Below are 15030 nucleotides of genomic sequence, written 5' to 3'. Positions count from 1 at the left end.
ATTCTTAGAAATTGGTGGGTGTGGCTCTGTGAGTTGTCAGCGGGCGTGGCTCTGTGAGTTGTCGTCATATCCCATGGTCTTAGAGTTGGTGGGTGTGGCTATGTCGTGCGTATCCCATGGTTGTCTTGCATGCCCTGTCGGCTTACTGAACTATATATATACATACTACAGCCCAGTCATAAAAACACAACTTGCAGTGGCATGTAAAAGAGTAATAAGAGTTGATAAGATGCAGTGATACACCAACTGATACACCAAAAGGCAATACAGCTAAGTTCACCATCTGTGTTATGTGACAGAGAAACACAGAACCTGAACTTTGCAAGCATGGAGAGAATGAGCTCACTGAATGTGGACATCCAGGCCTCTAAAGCTGTGAGGCAGCAGCACTAGCAGCTCCACCTCCACCACCACCATGTTGCCTGGAAAATGTTTTTAAAAAAGACTCTTCCTATCACCTGTGGAGAAAGGACAGCAATAATTGTATAAACTGTTCTCAAGGTCTGTCTCAAAGTAGGATGTGAGTTAATATGAGAAACAGAGGCCATAAAAAGACCAATAAACTGAATATCACACATACAAAAAAAAAAGAAGTTAAAGGAAGTGATGCAATGTTTAGCTACAAGAATACCCACATTTAGCTTGCAGTGTCAGCTCAGCTTTATCCTTCACATAACTGTTGAGTTTTGTCAGCTAGGTCTTTAACTTAAGTAAGTAAAGCCATCGTATGAGCAGAAAAAGATACAAGTAAAAAACAGAAAACCTCAGCTTGAAGGAAAAAATGATATTACATGCCCCCCTTATTGTACAAAGGGGGTCTGTCCTTGTGTCCTGAGCTTCAGCTCACAGATGAGTTTGTCCCCCTAACCTTGGGTTTTCCCAGGGTTCCTAGAGAGCAGCAGTATTTCACTCCAGCCACAATGGCCAGTGGTCCCCAACTTCAGTCCTGCCGGACCCCTGTGCCTGTGAGTTTTTATTCCAACCAGCTTCACAATCAGTGCACCATTCATACTTTTAATTGATCACACTGTTTAGTGAGCCATGCTTTTGTTTCCTCTTATTCAATGAAATTCTGAAATAGTTGTATTTTTGCCCAAACTTCATATGCTGAAGTTCCCTTTGCCATTTTTCTTTGTAATTCACAGAGCTCCCTTGAGTACATTCAAATGCTAACAACTGGAGAAATCTGTAGTCCCTTAAGGGAGCTAACACTTCATAAAACAGTGAATTAAAAAGAAAATGGCAAATGAAATACAATTAGAATTATTTATGAACTTCTTAGAAAAATGTGTTGGCCAAGTAACAAAACACTGAGGTCAATTACAAGTGACGCACCAATCAAAAAATTTACAGCTGCAGGTTCCTCTGAGCTAAACTTGAAGCCCACTGCCTTAGATGGCAAATGCTGCTTCTCCACCAGTGGAAGAATCTTATTTATATGGCAAATGCTCAGAATATGTGATGTTTGTGTATAAATATATATTCAAGTAATTCTGAAATATGTCCATGTATATCATTTTCATTGGCTGCCAAATGTACTTCATGTTATTACTAAATACATAATTCTTTTAACTGTTAGACATTCATAAACTAGTAATATTACGATCATTCTGGGCAGTCAAAGGATTTTTTTTTTCATTTGAATAATTCCAGTAACATTTCATTATTCAATGCACAAATTCAGTACTGTAGCACACTTGGACATCGGTTTGGTTGGCTTGTCATAAAACCTTCTTGCTTTCTTAATAGCGGTGTGTGGTAAAAAATAAGGCAGCAGGGAAGAAAAAGGTTTGGGGATGGCCACCCCGTATACAGAAAAAATCAGCAAAATAAAAGAAGCACACCTTTACAGATGAGAGTTTGCGCCTGGTCCTTTTGAACAGGAACACGTCCCTCATGCTCAGCAATCCGGGTCTCTCTCAGGTCCTGCTTCTGGGACATCTTGGAGCCAAAATCCTGCCGACTCCACCAATGTGATAGAACCAGGGAATCAGCATGCCCCAAACACGCCAGCACAGTCCCAGGTTCAAATGATGGATAGTTTATTCCACACTAAACCTCCAAAGAGTTGTAAGCACAAGCAAGCACAAGTAATCTCTCTCTCTTTCTCTCTACAAATCACAATTCCTCTCACTACTGCACTGCCCGCCTCCAGTGCTCCATGTCCTCTTGGCCTGGGAGTACTTCTGGCGCCAGGGAGACTGCCCGATGGAAGTACTTCCTGGTCACATGAACGTCCCATAAATTGGGGAGCGCATCTCCCTGCAGCACCCCCTTGCAGCACCCATGTTTCCGGACTACATCTCCCAGCGTTCCCAAATGGGCTCCAACACAGATGGCTACTGCCATCTCGTGTCCTGGGGGAATAACCTGTCCCATGCAGCGTCTTTTAGTTCTGAGGGACTGTCCATCCATCTCTTCTGGGTCTAGTTCCTTCTTCTCTCCTGGCTGGGATGCCCTGTCTAACCCATGTGGCACTGACAGGAGGGATTGCTTTTTTGTGTTATTATAGATTGAGTTATTATTTCACGATCAACTCCTGAAAACACCACCCCTGTCTCTGTTATATATTCCATCCATCCATCCATTTTCCAACCCGCTGAATCCAAACACAGGGTCACGGGGTTCTGCTGGAGCCAATCCCAGCCAACACAGGGCACAAGGCAGGATACAATCCTGGGCAGGGTGCCAACCCACCGCAGGACACACACAAACACACCCACACACCAAGCACACACTAGGGACAATTTAGAATCGCCAATCCACCTAACCTGCATGTCTTTGGACTGTGGGAGGAAACCGGAGCGCCCGGAGGAAACCCACACAGACACGGGGAGAACATGCAAACTCCACGCAGGGAGGACCCGGGAAGCGAACCTGGGTCTCCTAACTGCTAGGCAGCAGCTCTACCACTGCGCCACCGTGCCGCCCCTGTTATATATTCTCCTAGTTTATAACAATTAAGTAAAACTCTAAAGTTTTCCATGTTGTCTGATAAAAGCACCCCATCGGCTATTTAACTTATAATCCAGGTATCAGACTCAGACCACGTAGGGCTGCAGCAGCTGTAAATTTTTGCTTCAGCCCCTTTTTTGACTATAAACCAATTATTTCTGCTAGGAGAATAAACTTTGTTACTTTAATTGAATTGCTTTTTAATATTCAGTGCCCTTTATACCTCGAGCAGCCAAACAATGATGAAATAAAATGTCAGCCAACACCTGATCAAGGGTTGATCTTTGATGGCTCACAAGGCTTTAAAGAGATTTTCATTTTTGTTTCATTTAAGAATCAACTTTGTCACAGATATTTCTCCTAAAATTCCTCAAGAGAAATAACTTTAAACAAAAAGGAGACTTGAGATACAACTGAAGTAAAGAGTCACAATTGAGAATTCTGTTTGAAAAGCATCATGCGTTTTATGAGCTCTCGTCTTGTTTTGCTCTCTTTCAAGCCTTCATAAGTTTAACTTATTATTGGATGATTGCCTTTACCCAAGGTGACTTACAACATTTGAGGTACAATCAGTAAATGTCCCTTTTGTTTTTCCAGTTAGAGCACAGGCAAGTGAAGTGCCTTGTTTTTGTGGCAGTAGTGGGATTTGAACCTAGAGCCTCAGGGGTTGAAGACTAACGTTTTAGCCACTATACCACACAGCCTACATTTTGGTCCATGAGGAGTTGGAGTACCACAATATAGATAGATAGATAGATAGATAGATAGATAGATAGATAGATAGATAGATAGATAGATAGATAGATAGATAGATAGATAGATAGATAGATAGATAGATAGATAGATAGATAGATAGATAGATAGATAGATAGATAGATAGATAGATAGATAGATACTTTATTAATCCCAAGGGGAAATTCACATATACATGTCGAGACACTATTTGGAAGATCTGAGCCCATTGTTAGACTTTGCTGACATCTCTTCTGAAACTGAAGAGGAGACACTTGTGGGGTATTTTGTTTCTCAAGAGAAAAATCTGAAAAGCAGGAGATAAAAGAAAATGTCTCCATTTTATTTCTTTCTGATCTCACAGTTGTCAAAGGAGAAATCAACAAGATCTTTCTTTTATTAGTTTTCATTCCTATGGGAGATAACCAGCTAACAGGCAGTGGTGCTGTAAGAATTATGTTTCTAGACTTCTCTAACGCCTTCAACACAATCCAACCTCTGCTCCTTAGGGACAAGCTGACAGAGATGGGAGTAGATTCATACCTGGTGGCATGGATCGTGGACTATCTTACAGACAGACCTCAGTATGTGCGTCTCGGGAACTGCAGGTCTGACATTGTGGTCAGCAACACAGGAGCGCCACAAGGGACTGTACTTTCTCCGGTCCTGTTCAGCCTATATACATCAGACTTCCAATACAACTCGGAGTCCTGCCACGTGCAAAAGTTCGCTGATGACACTGCTATCGTGGGCTGCATCAGGAGTGGGCAGGAGGAGGAGTATAGGAACTTAATCAATGACTTTGTTAAATGGTGCGACTCAAACCACCTACACCTGAACACCAGCAAAACCAAAGAGCTGGTGGTGGATTTTAGGAGGCCCAGACCCCTCATGGACCCCGTGATCATCAGAGGTGACTGTGTGCAGATGGTGCAGACCTATAAATACCTGGGAGTGCAGCTGGATGATAAATTAGACTGGACTGCCAATACTGATGCTCTGTGTAAGAGAGGACAGAGCCGGTTATACTTCCTTAGAAGGCTGGCGTCCTTCAACATCTGCAATAAGATGCTGCAGATGTTCTATCAGACGGTTGTGGCGAGCGCCCTCTTCTACGCGGTGGTGTGCTGGGGAGGCAGCATTAAGAAGAAAGATGCCTCAATCCTGGACAAACTGGTGAGTCAGGCAGGCTCTATTGTTGGCACGGAGCTGGACAGTTTGACATCTGTGGCAGAGCGACGGGCGCTCAGCAGGCTCCTATCAATTATGGAAAATCCACTGCATCCATTAAACAGTGTCATCTCCAGACAGAGGAGCAGCTTCAGCGACAGACTGCTGTCACTGTCCTGTTCCACTGACAGACTGAGGAGATCATTCCTCCCCCAAACTATGCGACTCTTCAGTTCCACCCGTGGGGGTAAACATTAACATTATTCAAAGTTATTGTCTGTTTTTACCTGCATTATTATCAATCTTTAATTTAATATTGTTTTTTGCATCAATAAGGTGCTGCTGGAGTATGTGAATTTCCCCTTGGGATTAATAAAGTATCTATCTATCTATCTATCTATCTATCTATCTATCTATCTATCTATCTATCTATCTATCTATCTATCTATCTATCTATCTATCTATCTATCTGTTATAGAGTGCCTTACATATCTATCTATCTATCTATCTATCTATCTATCTATCTATCTATCTATCTATCTATCTATCTATCTATCTATCTATCTAACGTCATCACATTTGGACTCATGAGTCTATCACATAAGATGACTGCACACTGTGCACCCACAATGCCTGATTTCCTTGTGGATGTGCTGCAGTATAAGAGAGAAGCAAAATGTGAAAGGTTGTGGAGAATTTCAAGATGTTAAACTTCTTCTGGCATATCAGCTTTGTTGAGTCTGCGTCCGACTTCGAATTTTCCTTCTTGTAGGATTGGGTCCAATTTAATTCACAGTAGAACTATTTTAAAAGAAAAAAGTGAAGGTTTGAAAGATAATGATCAGTTGTGGTCCCCAAAATATTTGGATGGTGCTCACAGAAAAATAAAAAACAATAATTTTACAAATAACTGGTATGGCAGAATGAGAGCATTAAAAAGCAATAGAGAGAGAGAGAGAGAGAGAGAGACAGGTTGGGAGCATCCATACCCACCACTCACCGAACCACCTGGATTGGGACCCGAGTGCAGTGGGTGACAGCTCAGCACCACACTAGAACAGTGTGAGGCTTTTATAGTGGCTGGAGTGCCAATCCTGCCACCAATCCCCAAATACCCAATAGTAAATTGGAGGACCTGCTTGCAGGGCTGGATGCAGATTAATGTCATACCCAGAATGGAGCAATTGCAGGTTAAGGGCCTTGCTCGAAGGGTCTAATGCAGGGGTCCTCAATCACAGTCCTGGAGGGCCGCAGTGGCTGCAGGTTTTTACTCCAACCCAATTACTTAATAAGAAGCACTTATTGCTCAAGTAACACTTCTGCTTCACTTTAGTTGTCTCACTCATTATGATTTTGAACCTTTATTGCTTATTTTAGTCTTAAACAGCTGTTTTCTTGGTTTTTAATGGCTCCTAATTAGCAATAGCATGCAAATGACAAAAGAGACCAGCATTTCCCAATTTAGCTTGTTACCATTTACTCCTGTGTGTATTTATCGTGCACTATTGGGTTTAATTAAATACTTGGAAGGAAAGTGAAGAGAAAAAAAGTGAAGGACTGAGAATTACTCGTTCATTTTAGACTTCAAATCATTTGGATGATATATCCTTAGAAAGGGGAAGAAAATCTAGGATATGAGAATGGCCTGACATGGCAGAGTTAAAGCACTAACAAGCCGTGAAATTAAATTATTGGCAAGAATTGCTTTCTAATTAAGCAACCGGGTTAGAACAAAAACCTGCAGCCACTGCGGCCCTCCAGGACTGTGATTGAGGACCCCTGGTCTAATGAAATAGAGTATCTTCCGGAATTTACGGGAATCGAACCAGCAAGCAATAGCAATAGATAAATGTGCATTTTAATTAAGACATTGATTAATGTAAAAATAGCAGCTCTCCAGGAGCTGAGCTTGCTTGAGACCCTAGAGCTAAACAGTCTTCTGCTGGCTCTAACTATTGTTTGTCTGCTCATGAAGGAAAAAATGAAAAATGAAAGGGTTCTGAATTTTTAAAAAGTGAGTCAATTAAAATCAAGGCAAAAGATGTGTGATCCGTTAGGAACTGTGATTTCCATGTATATAAAGCAATTAGCCATCCATCCGCCTGGCGTCTATGCCCCTTGCCTGGGAGTAATATCATCTGCTTCCACAACAGGGTGGGTTTGTCCAATGAATAAAGACTAATGGCCAGCATAAGACACAAAACTCTGTGGCATACATCCGTGCAGCACATTGTCTGGCACCCCTAACAGGGTTCGAAATTAATGTCCAATGAAGAAGTACAACAGCATGCATATCCACTGAACAGAGGTAACTTGTTCCATGTTTCTATAGTTCTCCTAGTGAAGAAAAACTACCTAAAGTTTACATGAAATTTACCATTAACACGTTTCCGAATGTAACCCCGTGATCTTGTTGAACTCATTTTAAAATAATAGTCTCAATCCTCTGTATTAATTCCTTTCTCACATTTAAACAATTCAATCATGTATCCTTTTGCTTAAACTGAAAGGGTTCAGCTCGTTCAATCTTTCCTCATAACTTATCCTCTGTAGGCCTGGAAGTAGCCTAATCGCTCTTCTCTGGACCTTTTCTAGTGCTGCTATGTCCTTTTTTTATTCCCAGAGACCAAACTGCACACAGTACTCCAGATGAGGTCTGACCAGTGTGTTATAAAGCTTGAGCATAATGTCCTTTGAGTTGTACTCTACACATCGTGCTGTAGTATATGACCTAACATTCTGTTACCCTTCTTAACAGCTTGTGAGTGATAGTGATGAGTCCACTGCAACTACTAAATCCTTCTCATAAGGCAGCGTTTCTCAACCTTTAAGTATTTGTGACCCGTGTTTTCATAACAGTTTTAATTGCGCCCCCCTAACGTTTTTTTGAAACCCTAATAAAATTTATTCCTATATTTTTTGCTACCGATACACCGCTACAAGTTTAAAATTTTCTTACAAATAGCAAAATTACGCCACATATGGCAACATTTGCGCCCCCTTTTTTGTTACGCCCCACAGTTTGAGAACCGCTGTCATAAGGTGTACTTTCATTGTACAGTAATCCCTCGCTATATCGCGCTTCGCCTTTCGCGGCTTCACTCCATCGCGGATTTTATATGTAAGCATATTTAAATATATGTCGCAGATTTTTTGCTGGTTCGCAGATTTCTGCGGACAATGGGTCTTTTAATTTCTGGTACATGCTTCCTCAGTTGGTTTGCCCAGTTGATTTCATACAAGGGACACTATTGGCAGATGGCTGAGAAGCTACCCAGCTTACTTTTCTCTCTCTCTTGCGCTGACTTTCTCTGATCCTGACGTAGGGGGATTGAGCAGGGGGACTGTTCGCACACCTAGATGTTACGGACGCTCGTCTAAAAATGCAGAAAGATTATCTTCACGTTGCTATCTTTTGTGCAGCTGCTTCCTGAAACGACATGCTGCACGGTGCTTCGCATACTTAAAAGCTGGAAGGGCACGTATTGATTTTTGATTGAAAAACAAACTCTGTCTCTCTCTCTCTCTCTCTCCCTCTCTCTCTCTCTTTGTCTGCTCCTGACGGAGGGGGTGTGAGCTGCCGCCTTCAACAGCTTTGTGCCGCGGTGCTTCACATACCTAAAAGCCAAACAGCCCTATTGATTTGTTTGCTTTTCTCTCTATCTCTGTGACACTCACTGCTCCTGACACGCACTCTTTTGAAGAGGAAGATATGTTTGCATTCTTTTAATTGTGAGACGGAACTGTCATCTCTGTCTTGTCATGGAGCACAGTTTAAACTTTTGAAAAAGAGACAAATGTTTGTTTGCAGTGTTTGAATAACGTTCCTGTCTCTCCACAACCTCCTGTATTTCTGCTCAAATCTGTGACCCAAGCACAACAATATAAAAATAACCATATAAACATATGGTTTCTACTTCGCGGATTTTGTTATTTCGCGGGTGGCTCTGGAACGCAACCCCCGCGATGGAGGAGGGATTACTGTATATTCAAACAGTTGTTCAGGAAGCTGTGTATTGTTCTGTTTCCTAAGGAAGAAGAGTCTCAGTTGGGCCTTTTGCACCAGGTAAGAGGTGTTAAGGGACTATATTAGCTGGTTTGTTAGGTAAGCTCCATGGAACTCTGCACACCTTCCACTACTTCTTCTTACATCTGCAGTGAATTGAATTCAGTATTAACAAGGTTTTACCTGAAATGACTTCATTTTATTTGAAATACATATGCGAATGGCTGACCAACCACAAGTGTTACCTGGTAGGTAACCACCCAAATAATCAGATTGAGACTCAGACCTAAGAATGTAATACTCTGATCTTCACCCTGTCAAAACAGAGAACATGGCACTGGCACTGACGTCTGAGGTTGGATCCTCGTACGGTGATGCAAAAGTGCGTACACCTGACAAAACCCCAATAAGGGTGAAACACGTGTCATGTACTCTTTGTATTATTTGGCAGATATCACATATCTATGAGCTGCTTCTCAGAAATGAGAGGACATGGTGGATGTTTGCCAACTGGCCGAACAACCACAAGTATTATGTGTCAGGTAACCACCTAATAATCAGATTGCAATTCAGACTTAAACAAAAGAATCTCTCCTGCTGGAAACACTTGAGCACAGACTTCTAAGGAGTTCAACAATTATTCTTCAAAGCAAGTGCATGGAAAATCATGCAACATATTGAGGCTCAAAAACACCTATAAGTGCATAAGTTTGTGGTGGAGGAAAGCTGTCAGACAGTTGCAGCTGAACTTGTGACACGCGGACAAGGAAAAGGAAAAGGTGACAAGGAAGTCGACACCCATATTAAAAACAGGCCAGAGTTCAGATATTTGGGTATTTACCAACAGTACCATATTCATGTAAAGACTGCTAAATATTCTGATAAAATTCAGGTATATATTGGGCCACGTTATGTGAATGTTTATGAGGTGTAAGAGTCATGGAAGCCACTCACCTCCTCCATTTCCAGCCTAATGTAATAGCACTGTATCTGTATCTTCGTTTCAGTGACAGGCTGCTGATCCAGGTCATTAAACCATAAATTTACAATGCAAATATGGTCTCTGATTAAAGCAGTCACCATGGGAACAAACCACAGTCAATGTGATCCATATGCACCAGTAGCCTACCTCTTTAATTTACAGAGAAAATGGTTGCATTGTGTTTCATTTTCATGCCTTTTTTCTTTGGCTTTGTTGTGCTGAAGACTTGTATTTCAAACAAGAAAAATACAAGGAAGCAATGTGACAGCTTCAGGGGTCGAGTGGAGCTGGCTGCTTCCTCTTCTTCTGTCAGCAAAGGACAACTTCACCATTACAATGAGAAGGAGAAGACTTAAAATTAACAGAAATTCAATCAAAATGAAAAAAATGAAGTCTTTAGTAGGCAGACTTAACTGAATACTTTGTGGCAATGGATCTTTCTAAAAACTCAAAAAGAATTCTGAAACATAAGCTCCTCTTAAGCTTACAGATAATGAGGACAAGAAAGCAAATATTGGAAGGATATTGTAGGAGGGGGTTCTGACCACAGTGGCGGCACCAGGAGGAAACTGATGAGACTGTTCATTGCTATCAGTTTTGTTCCCTATTCCGTATTAAGTTGGCAAACACTCAGATGTATTTTATACGAACTGATTTGACAAGAAATTAAAGCTAAATAAAACAAGAATGGTATTAAGATAGCACACTGACATACTGGTTCAAGGGTCACAGTTGGCATTTAGTTTGCATGATTCCCAAAGTCCTCCTCACATTTCTACAGATATTCCAGCTTTCCCTTTGCAGGACTTTTGTTTTGTTCTTTATTTCGCCTTATACAATTTCTTGTACTAGGAATTTGTTAGTTTTCGCATACCCCTTGGGGTCAGAGCGCAGGGTCAGCCATTGTACGGTGCCCCTGGAGCAATTACAGGTTAAGGGTCTTGCTCAAGGGCCCAGCAGAGTAAGATCTCTTTTGGCAGTGACGGGGATTCAAACCGGCAACCTTTTGGATACCAGCACAGATCCTTAGCCTCAGAGCCACCACTCCGCCCCAACTTGCAGGTTAAATTAATTTGTGAGTCTAAATTGAGGCCTTATGTGGGTGTGTGGGTGAATTAGATGTCATGGATTGGCTTTTCATCCGCTTGGTCCTGGGTGTGACTCTTAATTTGGATTCAGACACCAAAAAAAGAAGAAACCAAAAAGAAAAGAAAGACTAAGCATGGAGAAGCAGGAAGAAAGTCATTCTAGTCAAGGTGGTCTCCTCTCCTCCTGGTATTCTCAAGTCTCCAAAATTAGATGAAGAATCCCTTTTGGCTTTCTGAAAAAGGTTTCATCTTGCATCAGATTGACTTTTTTGGCATGACTACTTTGACATCTCAGTGGTGTCTGATGGGAGATTTCTCAGCTTCTATTGCATGATATTTCCCAGATTCCGTGCCCACAATGCTAAGATATCTCGTCTGGCTCTTGAGTGATGCCCTGAAATTTCTTCACTTGCTGATGTAAATTGTGTAAGAATTTCCAAGTCTTTGACTGATATTGAATGAGATGCGTGTTTGTAGTTGATGACACCTGGCACCTTTCACTGATCTTTTGGGTCTCCTTCTTGTGGCATCTGCCTCACTGTTGTGATTCACTTGCATGTCTTCATTTGGTGAGTTGCTGTGTCACTGCTTGCTCTACTTCTTCATCAGTTACATTTCTTCTCTTTGCACACATTGCTGCAGCTTCTCTTTCTAATGTTGCCTTTGGCTGTTCAGGCGATTCATTTTGTCAAGCTTGACGCACTGTCTCTGCACTGCCTTTCCTCTTATCTTTAGTCATATCTGAAGTCATAGATTGCTTAAATACTCTTCATGATTTAGTCAGAGTGCTAATGTTGGAGCTCTTTTCCTTGAATTTCAGCAAAACTCGTTTTAACTTGAAGCAAGCTTCCTTTAATTGCTGCAAGATGGAGAGAAACTGGCTTATATCATACAGATGTGTGTATTAAATATTGCTAAGAAACCCGTCTTGTATAATGATAGTTAAAATGTTAAATCATGTTTATAATTACATTTCAAATACTGGGAATGGACAGTTAGTTTGTGGTTTAATAATGTGAGTTGCACATTGTATTCAAAACGTAACCTAGCATTGCAAGGTTATGGTGTCCTTATCAAGTCTGCTGAAATTAATTTTATTTAATTTGGTAAAGTGATCGGGCCCCTTAAGTGCTGCTAGAGACATAACCCCGGCTGCATAAATAGGTGGCCCTGCCTCCTTAAGCTCTACATACTGGAGGCAGGGCAGAACACAAAATACACACCATAACAAAATAACATAGAAAATCATAAAATTGCAAAACTGCAAAGACAAATCAAAAACAGAATTAATAAGGTAATATACTAAATTATTTGTAAACAACAACAGAAAGACTACAGAAGCAAAAAATAAAGTTAAGCCAGAGCAAAATGCTGCACTAGTGTGCAAACGGGTTTTATAGATCCCCAACTTCCCACTTCAATGCATTCACACAAATCTACAGCCCAGCTATTCGGAGAAATGCAAGATCACTTTTGATTTGTTACTTGGTCTGTAAAAAAAGCAATTCAAGATTAACTAGATTTTATTTTGAGAATATAAATAGCAATTTAAACATATTTAAAGTGTATCGCTTTTGCTCCAAAAGCAATTTGACTGCAAAAATGGTATTTCTAACTGACCAGGTTATATTTTTTTAACTTTGCATTATCGACTTAGGTGAAAGGTTAGCATTACATTGCAACTTGGAGAATTTGGGTAGTTTTGTTTTCTCTGAATGGTTCAACTCGTACCTCCAAGTTTGTAGGATGTTCGCATGGAATTTCATACTAAGAAACACATATATACCATCTGTCTGATAACGCATGAACGCAGTATAAAGCATAACACATTTCAGTCAGGTCTTGCTATTGAACAAGTGTCTCTCCTCCTCCCAGTGGTCACTAGTGACCACATCCTGGAATTATTAGACCAGCCCTTCTTTCAAATTGGAAGCCAGATCTCCTGAGCCTTGTGTCTTAATGCCTCATGTCTTAATGCAGATCTTAGCTGCCTGCCTTGAACGGGCAACTCAGTCCCATACCATCCATTTGGGCATATGCACTGTAACCTAACGGACTAGATGGTGATACCCTGCCACTTGCCAGGCCTTCTAGACCGCACCATTTATAGGGCAGCATGGTCCCAACTCTCCTAACTTGGCACTGTGTCCTACTCCTACCAGTCAGAAGCTGGCAAGCCTTCACAGCCCTACTCTCTTTCCCAGGCTCCTCAGACAGATTGATTTTTGCTACCCGTTATAAGCACAAGACTTTCCACTTCCTGTGAGTTCATCCCACCCAAACATGTAGATTGACTAACCCACTAGCACTGTGGGTTTCCTCTTCCTGTTACTCTTAGAGTCATGCCAGGTGCTGCCCCTCGACTTATTAACCAAATGCCACTTTTACTCTCCGAGAACTCCTGTAAATAGTGAAAGGGGATAAAAGAGAAGACCTTTACTTTGGAAAGAAAACATATATATTTCCATCCATCCATCTATTATCTCAGATTACTTTTTCCATTAGAGGATTGCAGGTGCCTGTGTTATTAGTACTGTCACACCACTGGAACCAACACTAGATGTGATGGCAGCTTGTTGCAAGGTACACCCACACACACATGTTTACTCACAAAGGGTTAGTTTAAAGTGGCTAATTTACCTAATTTGCAAGGTTGTGAAACATGTTTGGAAAGTCCACACAGAACAAACAAACTAGACAGACAGCATGGACAATATGGACTCCAGTTTATCATTAAACTCACCCAGACACAGATGTGCACTCACTCACATTACTCAATCTTACCTGCACCTCCTTGGTATCTGAAAGGACGCCTCAGCACCTGGCAAAAACACTCATAAATATATAGGGTGACCCACGAAAAAGTGGCCACCTCCACAGAGACAACTTCCGTCTCATCTGCCATCGAAAATGGGCACAGAGATGTATTGACGCACAAGGAGATCACTTTCAGCATCTTCTGTAAATGTGAGTCCCAAATTTGATCATTTTCACTTTCTCATGGGCCACTCTGTACAAGAACATGTGACCTCCTCATGGGCACTAACATGCTCATGAATTGAATATCTGCTCCTCGGGCTGGGCAGCAGCAGTAGTAATGTTTGAACCACCATGGTGGCTGTGAAACCAACGTTAATTATATCAAGAGTGCAGCACAAGAGTAACTCTTTGCATTTTTTCATCTGCTGGTTCAAGTGCTAGATGAGATAATACAGTCAGAGCTCAGCCATGTTGTTCATTATCAGTCCATCACAATCTCCTGTAAATTGATAGAAACAGTGTTTAAAATTTCACAAGCTATAGGATGTATATGCTCTCTCAGGAAAATCTGAAAAAGGACAGCTATCAGATCAAATCTTTTTTGTTTCCTTTCTTTATTTGTAGGTGCAACAGAAATGCATCTTTTATCTTTGTGGACATCTGTGGCTTTGATGATCAGTCTTGTTGTGACATCGGATGAAAATCTGTCACGTTACTGTGGTAGAACCGAGTACTTCGACTTTGAGGGTGATGAATCCTGCAAACAATGTCGGGAAAGGTTCCCAATCAAACCAGGTATGTGATGGGACTTGAAACAGTATTTGGGAACTGATGAGGCAAAGTCAAAGCACTACAGGACAGGCTTGTCAGCGTAGTGCAGCGAGGTTTTATATGTGAAAGTGATCAACATGGCCATACATAGAAATTTTAAAGATTTCAGGACTGACTATGCAGAGCAACTGCTTAATGAGGTATGTGCATTTAACATTATGGCTGATAACAACATGCTTTTAGAAAGCTCAGTGGCCTTTATTCATAAACTCTTCAGTCCTGTTTAGTTACTTTTTAAATTTATGAACAGTAGTGTGATTTGTAAGCCTACAATGTCCATACTTTCAATTTACAAAAAAATAGACAATTACAGTTAGGTCCATAAATATTTGGACAGAGACAACTTTTTTCTAATTTTGGTTCTGTACATTACCACAATGAATTTTAAATGAAACAACTCAGATACAGTTGACGTGCAGACTTTCAGCTTTATTCAGTGGGATGAACAAAAAGATTGCATAAAAATATGAGCATTTTTAACACAATCCCTTCATTTCAGGGGCTCA

The 15030-nt window shown here is 41.1% G+C and overlaps 1 protein-coding gene across 1 annotated transcript in view; it reads left to right on the top strand.

Moving 5' to 3' along the window:
• The window catches only part of igflr1 (IGF-like family receptor 1), an 81401-nt gene that overhangs the window by 19765 nt on the left and 46606 nt on the right, over nucleotides 1–15030 (top strand). Inside the window, exon 2 of the mRNA XM_051920776.1 lies at nucleotides 14318–14488. Coding sequence (XP_051776736.1) covers nucleotides 14318–14488 — 171 coding nt within the window. The remainder of the gene's footprint in view (nucleotides 1–14317; nucleotides 14489–15030) is intronic.

Source organism: Erpetoichthys calabaricus, chromosome 17 (genome assembly GCF_900747795.2).
Source record: "Erpetoichthys calabaricus chromosome 17, fErpCal1.3, whole genome shotgun sequence".
NCBI classification, from domain to species: domain Eukaryota; kingdom Metazoa; phylum Chordata; class Cladistia; order Polypteriformes; family Polypteridae; genus Erpetoichthys; species Erpetoichthys calabaricus.
The sequence above is the reverse complement of the archived record's forward strand: the minus strand, read 5'-3'. Positions and strand labels throughout refer to the sequence as shown.